This window comes from Mobula hypostoma, chromosome 8, assembly GCF_963921235.1.
Source record: "Mobula hypostoma chromosome 8, sMobHyp1.1, whole genome shotgun sequence".
NCBI classification, from domain to species: Eukaryota; Metazoa; Chordata; class Chondrichthyes; order Myliobatiformes; family Myliobatidae; genus Mobula; species Mobula hypostoma.
Genome location: NC_086104.1, coordinates 62658750 through 62679154, shown reverse-complemented (window position 1 = coordinate 62679154; position 20405 = coordinate 62658750). Strand labels below are relative to the sequence as shown.

The window sequence follows — 20405 nt, the reverse complement described above, 5'->3', positions numbered from 1 at the left end:
GTCAAAGCGAACATAGAAGGCACTGAGCTCATCTGGAAGCAGAGACCTGCTGTCACCTATGTCGCTTTGCAAGAGGGGATAGTATTCAAATCCTGCCACAACCGTCAAGCATCCTTGGTTGATTCAGTTTGGTCTGGAATTGCCACTTCACCTGTGAGATGGCTTTCTAGAGATCGTACCTGGAACTCTTGTAACTTTCTAGTCACTAGACTTGAATGCCTCTGATCATGGTGCATCCAGGGCTTCTGATTGGAGAAGACTGAATGATTTTGGGGGTAGGGGGGGAACTTATCTACAGCTATTTTAATAAAGTCCGTTACAACAATGGTGTGTTCGTCTAGAGCCCCAGATGAGTCCATGAACATGGCCCAGTGCACTGTCTCGAAGCAATCCCGTAGCCGCACTTCTGCCTCCCACGACTGCTTCTTTGTTGTCCTAATCTCTGGAGTTTTGGTCTTTAATCTCTGCCTATATGCAGGTAGAAGAAGGGCAAACAAGTGATCTAATTAGTGAAATGCAGTCTGGATATGGAACAGTAACCTTTCCTTATGTTAGTATAACAGTAGTCTAGTGTGTTGGGACCTCTGGTGCTACAGGTTATATGCTAATGGTAATTGGGCTCTCCAAAATATTCCCATTGGGTAGTTTCTGCTTGTGCTAAAATAACAACTCAGATATCAGCATCAAACTTGGCAAAACGATTGGGTTTGCAAATGTTGAAATAGAATTGGTCACGAATTCCAGGAACATGTTATGGCTGCACCAACTGTTATTGTCATTCTTCTCTTTAAGCCCTTGGACATGGGCTGATCTTCACTGAACTTTTGCAGCTGTTGCTGTTTATGCTTCAGCTTCTCTTGCAAAGGCAATGGAGGTGTGCTGCTGTGTATGTGGGTGAATATATAGTGTTGTATGGATCTGAACATGTCAAATTTGAATATGGATATACGTTTGAAATAGTGGGAAATGTGAGTGTGATTAGAGTTTTACATATTATGATTCCAGCATGCTTTCTAATTTAGTCACCAGTTCTCAAGAAAATTATTGTTAATGCATTTTGAAGGTTTATCATCTCTAGCATCTGATCTATCTGCATTTATTCCCAATTAATGTAAAAGTTAAACTCTAACATCGTACATGCTTTTCCTGCATGCTTTGCTGATTCCATTCTTTATGCATACCTCCCAGTTTATGATAGTAATCAGATAATTTTGTAGTTATTCCAGCCAAAGTCTTTCATTCTTTAAATGTTCTTTAAAACTACAGATGAATTTTACAACTGCATGAATATTATTACTGTAATCCTTCAGGAATTTTATTCTTTCATAATAGCAAATACATACACAATATAATGAATCTGAAAACTGAAGTTATGCCAACAAAGGAATTTTATTTTGATATTTAAATTAAAAGTTTCCCACTGCCTTCCAGGAAAGATTTGATTCCTATCAGAAAGCTGCCTCTTGGTGTCTTTATCAGAGGTTCATTCTTCATTCATGAATCTACAATGAATGTTGTAAACCTACTTAAACGGTAATTTCCTTTCGTCTCATTGTTCTACGTGGTTCAAAGATTAAACCTGAAACACAATCAGAATGCTGGAAGAAGTCAGTGGGTTAATCGGTATCTGTAGAGTCAATGTTTCAGCTTAAAAACCTGCATCAGGACATAACCTGAATTTGCTCTAGCTGTCAAAAGATTGTAGTGCACTCTATATATTTATGTAAGAGACATACAGGTACTGACTGGGACTTAATTGGTAGATAGAAACATTCATTGGAGTATTGAAAAGAAAAAGACTGCAGATGTTCAAAATCTGAAATATATACAGAGATTACTGGAAATACTCAGTAGTCAGGCCACATCCGTGTGGAGAGAAGTGGAATTAATGTTTCAAGCCTAAAACATTCATTAGAACTGGAAGTTAGAGAAAGGAAGCTTGTTAAGCTGCAATAGGGTAGGATTGGGGATGTCTCTGATAGGGTGAAATCAGAGTGACTTACTGCATTCAGTTTCACAGTCTCTACTTTAGAGAAACAAAACTCAAAATGCGATACTGCTTTGCCAAGCACCTGTGTTTATTTGGTAGGGACAAACCTGAAACTCCATTAGACTATAAGCCATAGGAGCAGAATTAGGTCATTCAGTTCATCAAGTCCACTCCGCCATTCTCTCATGGCTGATGTATCTCAACCCCATTCTTCTACCTTCTCCCCATAACCTTTGACACCCTTACTAATCAAGAACCCATCAACCTCCGCTTTAAATATACCCATGACTTAGCCTCCACAGCCATCTGTGGCAATAAATTCCACAGATTCACCACCTTCTGACTAAAGAAATTTCTTTCAACTCTTTTTTTTAAAGGGATGTCCTTCCATTCAGGTGCTGTGCCCTCTGGTCCTAGACTCCCCCATTACAGGAAACATCCTCCCCACATCCACTCCACCTAGCCCTTTCAATATGTGATGGGTTTCAGTGAGAACCCCGTCATTCTTCTCAAGTTCAGCGAGTACAGGCCCTGAGCCAACATACCATCCTCATACTTTAACCCTTTCATTCCTAGGATCATTCTTGTGAACCTCTTCTGTGCCCTCAACAATGCCAGCACATCCTTCCATAGATAAGAGGTCCAAAATTACTTAGAATGCTTGAAGTGTGATATGGCCAATGCCTATAAAGCCTCAGCCTCTGAATCCTTGCTTTTATATTCTAGTCCTCTCAAAATAAATGTTAACATTGCATTTACCTTTCTTACCACTGACTCAACCTGCAAGTTAACCTTTAGGAAATCCTACATAATTATTCCCAAGTCCCTCTGATATTTGAATTTTCTTCCTGTTTAGAAAATAGTTTGCACCTTTATTCGTTCTACCAAAGTTTGTGGCCATACACTTCTCTACACTATATTCCATCTACCAGTTCTTGCCCATTCTTCCAATCTGTCCAAGTCTTTCTGCAGACTCCTTGCTTCCTCAACACTACCTGCCCTACTAACTGTCTTTGTATCATCCACAAACTTGGCAACAAAGCCGTCAATTTTATCATCCAAATCACTGACGTATAGCATGAAAAGAAGTAGTCCCAACACTGACCCCTGCAGAACACAGTTAGTCACTGACAACCAAGCAGAGAAGCCCCCCATTATTCCTGTTCTTTGCCTCCTGCCAGTCAGCCAATCTTCTGTCCATGCCAGTATCTTTCCTGTAATACCTTGGGCTCTTCTTTAGCAGCCTCATGTGCGGGACCTTGCCAAAGGCCTTCTGAAAATCCAGCTAAACAACAGCAACTGACTCTCCTTCATCTATCCTGCTTGTTAGTTCCTCAAAGAATTATAACAGATTTGGCAGGCAAAATTTCCCCTTAAGGGAACTATGCTGACTTTGGCCTATTTTATCATGTGTCTAAACGTACCTCAAAACCTAATCTTTTGCTAATTGGCCAATAATTTTCATAACTTTTGTCTCCCTCCCTTCTGAAAGAGTGGAATGACATTTACAACTTTCCAGTCCTCCATAACCATTCCAGCATATAGTGAATCTGGAAACATCATGACTGATGCCTACACGTTCTCTTCAGCTACTATACCTCTTTCAGAACCCCGGCGTGCAGTCTTTCTGATCCAGGTGACATCTACTTTCAGACCTTTCAGCTTTGCCAAACACCTGCTCTTCAGTAATAACAACTACACTCACTTCTGCTCTTGAATTTCTCCCATACTCTTGTGTTTTCCAAAGTGAAGTCTCTGACGTGAAATACTTATCAGTTTGTCCGCAATTTTTTTGTCCCCCATTGCTACCTCTCCAGCATCATTTTCCAGTGACCCAGTATCCGCTTTTGCCTATCTTTTACTCTTCATATATCTGGGGGAAAAAACATTTACTCTTTATATATTTGAAAATTTCTGTTGCCTGCAACTTTATTTCTCCAAACCAATCCCACTCTGACCAATCGATCTATGTCTGATTATACTGGAACAACAAAACCCATTGCAAGCTTGAGGAAGAGCACCTCTTCTTCTATCTAGGCACGTTGTAGCCTTCTAGACACCTCATTTAATTCCACAACTTTGTTAACTTTATTTTTCTGTCCGGGATTAGTCTTCAATCTGTGATAGTGGTACAGCGTTCTTTTTTTTTGTTTCTCTGAAAATGAAGGGCATACCCAGCCTGACCTGCCTGGCGTGTTTTCCTGGTTTTCTTTTCACGACTCCCACAATCATTTCTGTGTTCTCTAATTGCTCCCATTAATTCATTGACGTTTTTTACAGCTCATCCCCATGGTTACTCTAGTTTTGCCCTATCAAAGACATTTCTCTGCCACATCCTCCCTGTAGCTTAATGTGCTTCTTTTTCTTCCTTTCCAGTTCTGATGAACAGTGTTTGACCTGAAACTTTACCTCTGTTTCTTTTCCCACAGTTGCAACCAGGCCTGATAAATATTTCAGGCATTTTCTGAACACTCAATAAATGTTAATATCTGAAGTTGGATCTTTCACTATTTTCCTTGTCTGATCTCTGCGCCTGGTGTATATATTTCATCTTCTATGCCTTTTGTGCAGAAGTATTAAATACAGATAAAATTCATGACCTCTATTGTGTTTTGCTTAACTACTTAATTATAAATCTTGAATGCAGGACCTGATTGGAGATCTGTGTTAAATGAATAATTTTTATTCATTGGTGGAACACTTCTCTAACACAGACTAATGTACAAAAATATCCCTTGTCTGTAGATAGTAATGAAATGCATGCCAAACTGTCCCTCTTCTAACAATAATCAGTGGTCTCAGAAGCTGTGGAGAATTGTGCCGAGGGTAGGAATGTCAAATTGCAGTAGTGGAGTTAAAAATACAAGTTGTTAATTTCTCTGATTGTTCCCCTCCTGTGAAATTAATGGTGAAGCCATCTTTGTGTCAGGTTGAGTTTTGCATAGGATGTTTCAACAGGTTTTCCATCAGAAGTTGTGAAAATTGTTGCAACTTTGTATCCCTCATTGGGCTCAGCAGAATGGTGGAGAAAAACAGACTGCCTACAGAAATTGCCAAAAGCTGCATGTGGAAATGGAGTTGTTATGCAAGGAATTGAGGATTTTCCCTGGAAAATTCATGCAATTCATGCCAGGTTTTACACAGGTTTTACATTTGTCGTAGTGTAGGTGATTTTGAATGTAAATTTAAGAAAATGAAATATTTGTCAAATCAAGTACTTTTATCAACTTTACTGTGATCTTCTCAATGCAAGATTGAATATTCATATACTGTACAGAGATTATATATTTCCAGTGGTTTCAATATTATATAAACTCTACTGTTTGCAATTTGTCTATTCAAGTTTAAATGAATTTTTAACAGTACTTTGCAACATGGCATGGCCACATCCCTTATGAAAAAAATAATTTCATAAAGCAACAATTTTCAGTGCCAGTGAAAGATCAGGGTTCAATCCCTGCCACTGTATGTCAGCAGTTTCTTCTTTCTCCCAGTGACAGCCTGGGTGTCCTCTGAGTGCTTCAGAGTTCCTCCCACATCCCTGAAGTATGTACCGTTAGGGTTAATGATTTGTGGGCATGCTCTGGAAGTGTGGCAATACTTGCAGACCGCCCAGCACAATCCTCACTGATTATATTTGATGCAAATGACACATTTCACTGCATGTTTTGATGCAGATGTGACAAATAATGCTAATCTTTAACCTTTGTTCTTTAATTACTGCCACACAGCTTAATTTAAACTAAAAATTTACTTTTGCAAATGAGCAATAGATTTTAAAGATCAAACTAATTTTCCATGTTCTTTCTGGGTCGTTTCATCTGTTGTAGGAAGAAAGAAATATGGTGAAATTTTTTGCATAATGGATTTTTTCCTCTCTTTAATTTCACAAGAACAAAAGAACTCAGGGAAATAGGAGTAGGAGTAAGCCAGCAAGTCCTTTAAGCCTGCCCCACTATCGAATATTACCACATGCTGACCTCAACTCCTCTTCTATACCACTTCTCAATACCAGCTATTTCTTTATCATCAAATATTTATCCAGCTCTGCTTTAAATACTTCTAATGTTCCGGCTTCCACCACCTACTAGGGCAAACAAATCCAGAGATTCACCTGGTTCTGTGAGAATAAATTTCTGCATTCCTCAGTTTTATCCTGTAGTTACAGTAAATCCCCTTGTTGGAGAGTATCCTGCCAATGAAACCATCCCAACATCTACCTTGTATGCTTGAATGTTGTTCCCCCCCACCCCACCAAATCTATTAAAATCCAAAGAGTACAGGCTGTTCAGACCCCCTTGGCAGAATAACCCTTGTCACCGGGATTAGTCTGGTGAATCTCCCTTGGGTTGCCTCCAAAGTTACTGTATAATTTTGTAGGAAAGAAGACCAAAACTATAGAGGAGGATTTGCCAACATGCTGTCCATTATAATAAAACCTCTTTATTTTAAAACTCCAACTCCTTTGCAATGAAGGCCAAAATGCTGTTTGCCTTCTCAGCTACTTGTTGGACTTGCATGTTACTGTTTTGTCATTCATGCACCAGAGCATCTAGATCCCTTTATACTTCACTCACTTTCAGTATCCATCTATCTATCTATCTGGATATCTGGCAGAATAGGCCCTTCCAGCCCTTCAAGTCACACTGCCCAGCAATCCCCCGATTTAATCTGGGCCTAATCATGGGACAATTTACAATGACAGATGAACCTACCAACCAGTACATCTTTGGACTGGGAGAAAACTGGACCACCCAGAGGAAACCCCTAGGGAGAACATACAGACTTCGTACAGGCAACGCTGGGAATTGAACCTGGGATGTCTTTACTCTAAAGTCTTGTGCTAACCACTATGCTGCCATGCAACCCCAGTAATCTAGTAGAAATCAAATAATCTACATTTGCTTACTGAACAGCATCACCTCACAATTCTGCACATTAAAATCCTTCCTTTAAAATCCTAGTATGCAGTCAATCAGATCCTGGTGACATGTCTACTTTAAATCCTCGAATTTCTCCAATACTTTAACTCAGCACATGATTTTACATAGAATTAAATATTTTTTCTGCTTTTGGTGTGCATGACTCAAAGTCCTTTGACTTGTTTGTTTGAGGAGACATTGTGTCACTTGCCAAAGTTATATAGATTGCCAGTGGCTCCTTCTAAATCTCAATTTCTAATTACCAGACGCTCTCTTTTTGCTGCAAACAGATAACTAAAGTATTTGAAGAAGCTTAAGTACCCAGGGCGATGATCAGCATTCATTGCCTCCAATCATAAATGCCAGTTCACCCTGTTTTTTAAATACAATGCTCTTTTTAAAACAAATCTTTATACTGCTGAAATGTGGTGCAATAAAAACAGGCTTCTGTACTATACTTATGGATTTGTTGAAAACTATTTTGAATACATCTGTATTTCAAATACATTTGTCTTTTCCTAAGGTCTACATATAAAAGGAGAATGTTTAGTAATTGTATAGACACTGTGCCTTTGACTTTGATGGGATGAAAATACATTCATTTTAATGTTGTGAGATAATTTTGCAACCAAGTTAGGCAATATTCCCCTAAATGTGATCAATGTGAAGTCAAAACATAAAATCGAAATTGTGACTCGACTGTCTTATTCAGGAAAAAAAATTGCATCTGAATGGGAAACAAAAGAAAAATTGCTTTAAAAACGCAAACACGAGGAAATCTGCAGATGCTGGAATTTTTAGCCAGGCAGCATCTCTAGGAAGAGACACAGTCGATGTTTTGGGCCGAGACCCTTCATCAGGACTAACTGAAAGAAGAGCTAGTAAGAGATTTGAAAGTGGGAGGGGGAGGAGGAGATCCGAAATGATAGGAGAAGACAGGAGGGGGAGGGATGGAGCCAAGAGCTGGACAGTTGATTGGCAAAAGGGATGTGAGAGGATCATGGGACAGGAGGCCAAGGGAGAAAGAAAAGAGGGAAGAGGGAATAAACCCAGAGGATGGGCAAGAGGTATAGTGAGAGGGACAGAGGGAGAAAAAGGAGAGAGAGAAAAAGAATGTGTGTATATAAAGTGGCTTGTAGATTTGGTGAGGTTGCAACCAAGTGGATTGCCAATTTCTACAGTGAAGAATGCATCAAGGTTGGAAAAGGTAAAGGACATTTCAAAGTAAATGGGAACGGAACAATGAAGTGATGGAATTTCAGATTTTAAATCCTATGGGTCATAGGAAGAAGAAAAGATTTGAGATGTGAAAGAGCCAGTAGTGAGGGAGGGGAATGAGAAGGAGTGAAGGAGAACTTTGAATAACTTGGGAGGCCATAAAAGAAAGAGATTATGAGAATAATGCTTTCTCATAGTCGAAGACACACTTCATTGTGTAGATTTGTGACCGGTATTTCTCAGAAACAAAAGGAAGGCAGTTTTTATTTCAGCAATAACAGAGTTTAGTTGAAGATCATGTAATAGAACATAGAATAGTACAGCACATTACAGGCCCTTCGGCCCACAATGTTGTGCCGATCCTCAAACCCTGCCTCCCATATAACCCCCCACCTTAAATTCCTCCATGTACCTGTCTAGTAGTCTCTTAAACTTCACGAGTGTATCTGCCTCCACCACTGACTTAGGCAATGCATTCCACGCACCAACCACTCTCTGAGTAAAAAACCTTCCTCTAATATCCCCCTTGAACTTCCCACCCCTTACCTTAAAGCCATGTCCTCTTGTATTGAGCAGTGGTGCCCTGGGGAAGAGGCACTGGCTATCCACTCTATCTATTCCTCTTATTATCTTGTACACCTCTATCATGTCCCCTCTCATCCTCCTTCTCTCCAAAGAGTAAAGCCCTAGCTCCCTTAATCTCTGATCATAATGCATACTCTCTAAACCAGGCAGCATCCTGGTAAATCTCCTCTGTACCTTTTCCAATGCTTCCACATCCTTCCTATAGTGAGGCGACCAGAACTGGACACAGTACTCCAAGTGTGGCCTCACCAGAGTTTTATAGAGCTGCATCATTACATTGCGACTCTTAAACTCTATCCCTCAACTTATGAAAGCTAACACCCCATAAGCTTTCTTAACTATCCTATCTACCTGTGAGACCACTTTCAGGGACCTGTGGACATGTACCCCCAGATCCCTTTGCTCCTCCACTCTTCCAAGTATCCTGCCATTTACTTTGTACTCTGCCTTAGAGTTTGTCCTTCCAAAGAGTACCACCTCACACTTCTCCGGGTTGAACTCCATCTGCCACTTCTCAGCCCACTTCTGCATCCTATCAATGTCTCTCTGCAATCTTCGACAATCCTCTACACTATCTACACCACCACCAACCTTTGTGTCATCTGCAGACTTGCCAACCCACCCTTCTACACCCACATCCAGGTTGTTAATAAAAATCACGAAAAGTAGAGGTCCCAGAACAGAGCCTTGTGGGACACCACTGGTCACAATCCTCCAATCTGAATGTACTCCCTCCACCACAACCCTCTGCCTTCTGCAGACAAGCCAATTCTGAATCCACCTGGCCAAACTTAGCTGGATCCCATGCCTTCTGACTTCCTGAATAAGCCTACCGTGTGGAACCGTCAAATGCCTTACTAAAATCCATATAGATCACATCCACTGCACTACCCTCATCTATATGCCTGGTCACCTCCTCAAAGAACTCTATCAGGCTTGTTAGACACGATCTGCCCTTCACAAATCCATGCTGACTGTCCCTGATCAGACCATGATTCTCTAAATGCCCAGAGATGCTATCTCTAAGAATCTTTTCCAACAGCTTTCCCACCACGGACGTAAGGCTCACTGATCTATAATTACCCGGACTATCCCTACTACCTTTTTTGAACAAGGGGACAACATTCGCCTCCCTCCAATCCTCCGGTACCATTCCCGTGGACAATGAGGACATAAAGATCCTAGCCAGAGGCTCAGCAATCTCTTCCCTCGCCTCATGGATAAGTCCCCGGGGAGTATTCTGTCAGGCCCCAGGGACTTATCTGTCCTAATATATTTTAACAACTCCAACACCTCCTCTCCCTTAATATCAACATGCTCCAGAACATCAACCTCACTCATATTGTCCTCACCATCATCAAGTTCCCTCTCATTGGTGAATACCAAACAGAAGTATTCATTGAGGAGCTCGCTCACTTCCACGGCCTCCAGGCACATCTTCCCATCTTTATCTCTAATCGGTCCTACCTTCACTCCTGTCATCCTTTTTTTCTTCACATAATTGAAGAATGCCTTGGGGTTTTCCTTTACCCTACTCACCGAGGCCTTCTCATGACCCCTTCTTGCTCTTCTCAGCCCCTTCTTAAGCTCAGTTCTTGCTTCCCTGTATTCCTCAATAGACCCATCTGATCCTTGCTTCCTAAACCTCATGTATGCTGCCTTCTTCCACCTGACTAGATTTTCCACCTCACTTGTCACCCATGGTTCCTTCACCCTACCATTCTTTATCTTCCTCACGGGGACAAATTTATCCCTAACATCCTGCAAGAGATTTCTAAACATCGACCACATGTCCATAGTACATTTCCCTGCAAAAACATCATCCCCAATTCACACCCACAAGTTCTAGCCTTACAGCCTCATAATTTGCCCTTCCCCAATTAAAAATTTTCCTGTCTTCTCTGATTCTATCCTTTTCCATGGTAATGCTAAAGGCCAGGGAGCGGTGGTCACTGTTCCCCAGATGCTCACCCACTGAGAGATCTGTGACCTGACCCGGTTCATTGCCTAGTACCAGATCTAGTATGGCATTCCCTCTAGTCGGCCTGTCCACATACTGTGACAGGAATCCGTCCTGGACACACTTAACAACCGCTAACCCATCCAAACCCTTGGAACTAATCAGGCGCCAATCAATATTCGGGAAGTTAAAGTCACCCATGATAACAACCCTGTTATTTTTGCAGCTTTCCAAAATCTGCCTCCCAATCTGCTCCTCTGTATCTCTGCTGCTACCAGGGGGCCTATAGAATACCCCCAATAGAGTAACTGCTCCCTTCCTGTTCCTGACTTCCACCCATACTGTCTCAAAAGAGGATCCTGCTACATTACCCACCCTTTCTGTAGCTGTAATAGTATCCCTGACCAGTACCACCCCTCCTCCCCTTTTCCCCCCTTTCTATCCCTTTTAAAGCACTGAAATCCAGGAATATTGAGAATCCATTCCTGCCCGGGTGCCAGCCAAGTCTCTGTAATGGCCACTACATCATAATTCCATGTATTTATCCAAGCTCTCAGTTCATCACCTTTGTTCCTGATGCTTCTTGCATTGAGGTACACACACTTCAGCCCTTCTACCTTAATATGTTTACACAGTTTATTCTGCTTCTCTTTCCTCAAGGCCTCTCTATATGTTAGATCTGGCTGTACTCCATGCACTTCTTCCACTGCTCTATCACTTTATGAAATGTGGCTAAGGGGGAGAACAATTAAAATTGAAGAGTTGTAGATGTTGGTTGAAGATTTGTGGGATTAGAATCAGTTTTAGAAGAGTGATTTAGCCATTGACCTCTGAGAGGCTGGAAGTTGCATGAACTAGTGATAGACAGATGCAGAACAGTGATGAAAGGGGATGTGGAGCAGAATGTTGTCTAGTGATCCTGTGCACTGAGATCTTTCATCTAGTACAGCCTAATGATTTTTTTTTTAAAGAGTAGGATGGAAGGTAGGAAATATTTAAAGATTGAACAGAAGACTCTAAGAAGGGAGGAAGGCAGAAGAAAGGGAATTTTAGGCCAGTTAGCTTGACTTCAGTGGTTGGAAAGATTTTGGAGTTCATTATAAATGATGAAGCTTTGGGATACTTGGAGGCACATGATGAAATAGGCCAAAGTCAACGTAGTTTCTTTTAGGGGAAATCTTGCCTTACAAATCTAGTGTAATTCTTTGAGGAAATAACAGGCAGGATAGATAGGGGAGAGTCACTGGATGGGTACTTGGATTTTCAGAAGGCCTTTGACAAGCACATGAGGCTGCGAATCACTATTAGAGCCCATGATATTACTAGCATGTATGGGAGATTGACTGGCAGGGGGCAAGGAGTGGGAATAGAGGGGTCCTTTTCCGTTGGCTACCTCTGACTAGCGGTGTTCCGCTAGAGTCGGTGTTGGGACCTCTTCTTTTCACGTTATAAGCCAGTAATTTAGATTATGGAATTGATGGCTTTATGGGCAAGTTTGCCAATGATATGAAGATAGCTGGAGGGGTAGGTAGTGTTGAGGAAGCAAGGAGTCTGCAGAAGGACTGAGACAAATTGGGAGAATGGGCAAAGTAGTGGCAGATGAAATGTGGTGTAGAGAAGGAATAAAGGTGTACCCTATTTTCTAAATGGGGAGAAAATTCAAAAATCAGATGTGCAAAATCTACAAATTTTCTCTTGTTTGAGAATTAGCTCATTCCGCTCAATGTCTTTATGGTCTTAAGATCTAAGACTCCTTATATATTAAACAGAGACAGCAAGAAGCATCAGATCTATCAGAGCGGAAAGGAAGCTGCCTACCATTGAAGATTGATTTAACTTTATGCAATATTTAGCAATTCTTTTTTGTTTAAAAGTGTACACAGTCAGTTCTAAATGAAATATTTGAAGCATCTTAATATATCAGAAATGTTGAAGAGGAAGATTCCAAAGATGAATATTTATGCTGATAAATGTATTAGCAAAAGTATAATGGGATAACAACATTTCAAGGTGATGGACACTTTGGTGTACAACATGTTTATAACTTTGGCGATTAGGTGGAATCATCTTTCATAAGGATAGTAAGGTAAATAGCACATTCCCAAAGAATAAGAAAAAGTACTTTGAAAGCTAGACAACATAAAAGAATCACATAGGATGGAGGCACTTTTGAGGTGCATAGCTTAATTTCTTCAAAGTGGCATGCATCACATTAGAGAGCCAGGAGCAGAGGATCCAACATACTCGGTAGGATGAAGATTCAAGATTCAAAGATTCAAAAAACTTTATTGTCATTCTAACCATACATCAGCTCTGCAGGGCAGAATGAGACAGCATTTCTCAGGAGCAGTGCAATCATAACATAACAAACGCAACACTGAATAATAAACATAACAAATAAAACATAACAATGAAGAAAAGTTCATTAACAAGATAATTAAATTTAGAATTGGAGAAGAAAAATGAACAAAATGGTTTAGCTTTTCTAGGAGAGTTAGTTATAATGCCATCTAAATGGAGCTTATGAGCAAGGGATCAGAAGTCACACCCATCAAAGGTGCAGAACCATGCAGTTCACACTTTTCAATAAAGTAGTGTCTTTTAGATTTAAGTAAGCAACAGTACAGTTTAAAATTGCCTTGAGCTACTTTGTAAGAGATCAAAATGCCAGGCTCAATAGATGGAGAAGCTGTAGAATTGTGATTGACAGAAGTCTGCATTTGAAACATGTTAGACCTGATAAAGAAAACTCAATAGTGCAAAAAAAAGAGGAACAATTGTTCACTTTATTTTAAATATATCTACATTCTGACTGCATTTCGCTCACTCTTTTCTTCCAAGAACATATTAGCCACAGCAGCCAATTCAAGGTGAGACATGCTCAACAATGTGAATGGAAATATTTATCACTTTCAGTAAAGTATTGCAAATTAAAACTAGTTTCTGTACTGTTTATTGAATTTTCTCTTTCCCCCAGTTGGAAGGGCATAATATTTTCGCCAATCTGACAGGTGATGAGTATGAAAATTTGCTGGAGATCATTCGGAAAGCCATCATTGCCACTGATCTTGCACTACATTTTGGAAACAGAAAACAGTTAAGTGACCTGCTGCAAGCAGGGGCATTGAATATCAACAATCAAGCACATAGGTATGTTTTCCATATTCAATCAAATATAATAAAATTGAATCAATTGAATATTGAATCAATATGAAAAGGTGATTGTAGAATTTATGCCTTTTTGTGGTAAGATTGAACATTGTCCTCTGGCTGCAGGAGTGGTGCCAGGGGGACTCGAAGACCTAAACTATGGTGTCTCTAAGTTGAGATCATGATAGACCAAGTAATTATAGACTAATTAACTATTATCAATAGTGGGCAAATCATTAAATATAAATCATTACTTAGAAAGACAGATAAATTCAAGACAGTCACCATGGATTTGTTTTAGAAAATCATAACTCATTAACTTAATTGAATCATTGTTTTTGGAGGTAGCAGGGTGGGTCAGTGAGGTTAATGCATTTGATTTGATGCTTGGATTTCTACAAGGTGTTCAACAAGGCTTCATGTGGCAGACTAATCAGAAGAGAAATCCACAAGATCCAAAGGATTGACCCCAGAGTTGTTGCAAAGAAAGCCATGGTCAATAATGGAAGTTTTAGTGGCTGGAAGCCTATATGGAGTAGGGTTCCACAGAGTCTATTACTTTACGTTGATAATTTAGACTGAATTATTAGACTAATGTACATTTGATTGTGAATCAAGAAGACTTTAGGAAGAAATCAAGGGAACAGTGAGATGGATGGAGAAGTGGCAAATGGAATTCAAGCCAACAAAGTCGGAGGTGTAAAGTATTTGTTTCCTCTTTTGGACATTTGTTTCTTTCAATTGCCATGTTTGTTTTGAAGATCCAAATGGAAAAAAAGATAAAATTACTGGACACCACTTAATAAATAGGAATATGTAAAAATCTGAAAAAAAAATTAATGGCATTAAACAAGTAATAAACTGTGTATAGTATTATAATTTTATTCATATTTCGGTTTAATTTTGTTTTTATTTCCAATCCAACAGAGACAGGGTGATTGGTCTAATGATGACAGCTTGTGATCTCTCCTCCGTCACCAAATTATGGCCAGTTACCAAGGCAACAACCGGTGATATATATGCTGAATTCTGGGGAGAGGTATATGCCTAATGTTATTTACTGAAAATAGAGCTAGGTGTAAAGCCTCTATATTCTATATTCAAGGGAATCATATAACATGAAGATATGTATCATTAAAATGGTAAATTAGTACTTTTCAGTTAACGCCAGTTTTAATACATCTGGACCAGGGGTTCCCAACTTGGGGTCCGCAGATGCCCTGCTTAATGGTATTGGTTCATAGCATTTAAAAGGTTGGGAACCCCTGCTCTAACATACAGAGAAATGGCCTTTGCCAAGGGTCAACAGATGGAGCCATTCTCCTGATACCCTGTTAGCCCATTCATAACTACCTGTGATTTCTGGATCTGCTCCTCATAAAGGCCAATACCTCCAGGGAGGTGCCAACTTTCCAATCTACTGGATGTCATTAATGAGCCTGTATCCAATCTGCCATTGAAAGGTACTTTAGCTGATGGTTATGGTTATGCAGCTCTCTGCTCAGCAAATCCACGCCCACCTTGCTGACATGGTTAGTGATGCACTGTTCTCAATGGTGTATGGTGGGGAGGTCATATGAGCAGTACTCGTACGCACTGATGATGCCAGTATAAAAGAACACTTCAACTTCACAGGCAACACCTGATGCTTGAAATGCATTCTTTTTATTGAGGAATTTGGAAATAAAAATGTAACACGATTCTATTTTAATTAATTTGGGTCTTAAAACCTGAGCAGCATCCAGACTGGATAATGTAAACAAATTAAGATAATTTGTAGAATTACTGGAATTTCTATAAAGAAATGGTAATAATCAACACAAAGAAATTTTAGTAACCATGACAATCTGATGCATGCTTCTTATGTGCAAATCTGTTTAAATTGTCAGAAGCTGGAGACTCCTGTGTGAAACATTACATTTAGTTTGCAAATTCTGCACCCGCTGGGTAAAATCAGCCAGAACATCTGTGTATGTGTGCTGCCATATTACCCCATGTTAAAGTTTGAGGAGCTCAGAGACGGTTTATATTCTTATAGTATGCAGCTGGTTCTGGATGAAGATTAGAATTTGGATTTGGGTTTTGACTGCAGGACACTAAACTGAATAATTGGAGCAACACACATCAAAGTTGCTGGTGAACGCAGCAGGCCAGGCAGATTCCAAGTACCCTGCGGTGCAGGAGGGACCAGTAGTTGAAAGTTTACGCAGGAAGCAAGATATGGCCTGAAGCACCTTCCAACCAAAAATAAATGCAAAAGCCAGCAGTGATGACCATTTGGCAAGTGTGGCTCAATAACACTGAGTGCTCCACAGATCTCAGTATAGCACCACAATCCCTCACTGTTTCTGGTTATACCCATTCCCCCATTCAAATAACCCAGGCAGCAGCTTCACATACTGCCACAATGGGGTGTTCGAGAAAGGTTGTGAGAATTGCTTCCCTGACATAGGACTGTCCTATCTGCAAAACAAATGTTTGAATTGTCTTAAATATTATGAGCATTTTAAATAAGATACTTCATTTTTAAGGAATGGTGTTGATGGTGCAAGGAAAGCCAATACTGTAATGACCAAAATACAGTAGTGGAAAAATTGGTCCAGGCCATGCCCTCTTCTCACTGTTGTCATCTGGAAGAAGGTACAGGAACCTCACCACCAGGTTCAGGAACAACTATCACCTCTCATCCATCAGGGTCTTAAAACGGAAGAGATAACTTCACTCACCCCATCACCGAACTGTTTCCACAACATGTGGACTCACTTTGAAGGACTCTTCATCTCATGTACTTGATATTTATTGCTTATTTATTATTATTATTAATTATTTTTTATTTTTATATTGGCACAGTTTGCTGTCCTTTGCACATTGATTGTTTATCCATTCTTTTGGGGGTGGTCTTTCATTGATCTATTGTATTCCTTCTATTTACTGTGAATGTCCACAAGAAAATGAATCTCAGAGTTGTATATGCTGATGTATGTATACTATACTTTGATAATAAATTTACTTTGAATATTTTAAAGGAAAACCATCTGAACTTACAGCAAATCCACATAATCATTATTTAGCTCTTTCTTTGTGACTGGCAGAGCCATCTGCTGGTGGCCAAGTTAGAAAACCAATGACAGGAAGTCACAATATCCTTATTGGCAAGCATATATTAATAGTTCCATGAGACCCTCTATAATTATATATATTTTATAAATCAGCTATTCAAAGTAAATTAATGCTAAAAACTTAGAATGTATTAATGTTTTCCATTAAAACCACTATTTTCATAAGTTGTGTACATACATCTACTGATGCTTCTGGACACATCTTCAGTGATGCTCCTGGAATCATCGGGTGTTTCAGATCTTTCAACATCATACATCCTCCTCCAGGTGACCCAGCCGGGGCTGATCAGACCCCAGCTTGTGTCCAGATGACTAGCTACTTATGATTCCATGGCTCCCCTCTTTTGAGCCACAGCCATCTTGAGGCCCTCTCTGCCGCATCGGTGCTACTGCAGATAGCTCTCCTCTTCCTCTCTCCCTCGATGCCCAAAATGCTGAAGGCTCTAACTAAAGAATGGGCTACGAATCCCCTACAACCAACCTCCACTGGGAGACACCTCACTCTCCATCCAGCCTGCTGACAGTTGCTGACCAGTCCTGCGTACTTGGAGAGCTTCCTTTCAAAGGCCTCCTCCAAGCTATCTTCCCATGGGACTGTCAGCTCCAGCAGCACCACTTGCTTAGTAGACTCAGACACTAGGACAATGTCTGGTCGCAGGGTGGTGGCTGAGATATGATTGGGGAACTTCAGCTGCCCTTCGAGGTCCACCAACATAAGTTCATAAGTTAACAATACTAGAAAAAGAATTGAGGGAAGTGAAGTTTGAGCACCCTCGGGCTCCTCTTGTCTGCATGGGGCCTTGAACATCTAAGGAGGAGAGGTCTGAATGTATTCAGCACTCAGAGGAATGAAGAATCTGCTGGAGCACTTGGTTTTAATTGCTATCCAACAATGAATATTGAGTAAGGAGAAGACTGAATGAAATATGAATAGCCAAGTTCCGAGGCTGAGCAGTGTACACTGACATATGATAAGCACTAGGGAACTAGAAGAAAAACTCTACAAACACTGATATGAAGAGATGCAAGGAGATTGAGAAAACAATTAACGATTTGGCAGAGCTCCAGACTGAAACCCTGATACAGGAGAAGCTAAAATGTCTTTTCAGTATTACTTAAATCTTCAGAGTCGTTATTATTGAACTAGACATCCAAAGATTCAAGTTCAAGATCCTCATGGCATTTGTAGAATTTAAATTTAATAATCTGACATTTTTAAAGAAATAGAGCCATGAACACATTTGATTTTCATTTAGGAAAAAAACAGCTTCAGGGGAATCAGTAACCCTCTTTCAGCCTAAATGGCTAGACCCATGTTAAGTGCATAACCAAACCTCTCAATCAAACCAGAAAACAAATAAACCAAACGGGTTATGTTGAATCTACTAAGACACTGAATTTGAACCTAGCAGGATGGACTTTGCAAAGATCTCCTCACAAGCAGTTGGCATCTGGCATCAAGATTAGGAAAGCTGACCCATAAATTTATTAAACAATATCCTGACATAGTTGTTCTCATAGAGTCATAACTTGGCACAAGTTCCTGAATTTTTCACAATAATCATTTTTGCATGTGCTGATAATATTTGCTCATAGATGCAGGTACTGCGGTATATCGATAGAAAGCAGCAGCCTGAGAATTGATTCTGGATCCCATGGAGTTTCAGAGTGTCAGGTTGAATAATAAGCTGAATATTCTCCAACTGATTCCCACATACCGTGATCTATTTGCTTTGAATCAATGCTCTTCCATGTCAAACCATACTGGAAGAAACACTTGAGTGGCAAGGTTATCAAATGTACATTAGGTGTGCGCCTTCAATGTCCTATCACCATGAGTGGACTGGTAAAATCACCATTAACCAGACTTATTGAATCCTGAAGGACGTAACAACAATTTGTGCTGTGGCAAATTATGATAAGCTTACTTGCCTTCATCTTTAAATATTTCCTGATAGATGCATTAATCTATAACAGCATTGATAGAAAGAACCACAGCACAACCTTTATGGAGTTGAGGTCTCCACCTGAGACCACTCTCTTTCCTGTTGTATACTGGAGGAATAGAGTAGGCATTTCAGACAATAAGTGTGGACAGGGAAAGCAAGTTGACATTTTGAGTCAAAGCACTTATGTCAGTAATGCCAAATAAAGTTAACATGTCAGCTTTAAATTGCAGAAAGAACTGGACATGACAAGGGGAATACTTCTGACAGGTGAAGTCAGGATTGCCATTATGATAAGTTATTGATGGAGCCATTTGGTTATTGGGTTAATGAAGAGAGTTTCAGAGAAAGAAAACTCTGAACGTCATGAAATGCAGTCCATTGAGCCAAATGAGCCATTAATTGAGATCATCACCGATTTTAAATTTCATTGCCATTGCAATGCCCCTTGAATCTTCTGATTTCTGTTATCAATGAATGTAATGACTGAATCTCCACAGCTCCCCACTACTCTGCATGAACAAATTATATCTGACCGAAATGGCCTGTGTATTCTGAAATTGTGACACCCCACCCCCAACCATTCTAGACTTCTGAGGGCAAGGTAAATATCGTCTCTGCAATTAGTCTGTCAAGAGTTCTAAAAATGTTGTAATATTTCTCCATAAATGTATGATTTACATTTGGATCGTAGTTTGCCTCCCAGGTGCCAGGGTCCACAATGTTTCTGAACACGTCCACAATATCCTGGAAAGGAAGGGTGAGCAGCCAGAAGTCGTGATACATATTGGTACTAATGACACAGGTAGACATAGGAAATCCTGAAAACAGAATACAGGGAGTTAGGAAGAAAGCTGAGAGGCAAGAGCTCAAGGTTAGTAATCCCGGGATTGCTGCCTGTGACACACGACAGTGAGGACAGGAATAAATGAGGTGGCAGATAATGCGTGACTGAAGAAGTGGAGCAGCAGGCAGGGATTCAGATTTCTGGATAATTGGAAACTCTTCTGGGGCAGAGATGAGACCTGTACAAAAAGGACGGGTTGCACTTGAATCTGAGGGGAACCAATATTCTTGCGGGCAGGCTTACTAGAGCTATTGGGAGAGATTTAAACTAAAATGCAGCGGGGTGGGAACCAGTATGACCGAGCTGAGAATGAACCAGCAGGTTTACAAGTAGATGATGGGTGTAAATGAATGTAAGGAGCGACAAACCAATGACTGGGTACAAATGCAGATAGAGCAAAGAGTTAAGTTGAACCACAGAGGCAAAATTTAAAACGGTGAAGAATGCAGGACTGAGGGTGCTGTATTTAAATGCGCATAGCATTCGGAATAAGGTGAACAAACTCGTGGCGCAATTAGAGATTGGTCAGTATGATGTGAGCATCACTGAGACATGGCTGAAAGAAGGCCATAGTTGGGAGCTTTAACAAAGGATCTACTTTGTATCGAAAGGACAGGCATAGGCGTGGTGTGGCTCTGTTGGTAAGAGATGGAATTACATCTTTAGAA

The 20405-nt window shown here is 40.3% G+C and overlaps 1 protein-coding gene across 1 annotated transcript in view; it reads left to right on the top strand.

The window, feature by feature from the left end:
- Window positions 1-20405, top strand: part of pde10a (phosphodiesterase 10A) — a 258340-nt gene that overhangs the window by 214566 nt on the left and 23369 nt on the right. The window contains 2 exon segments of the mRNA XM_063055068.1: window positions 13657-13825; window positions 14753-14864. Coding sequence (XP_062911138.1) covers window positions 13657-13825; window positions 14753-14864 — 281 coding nt within the window.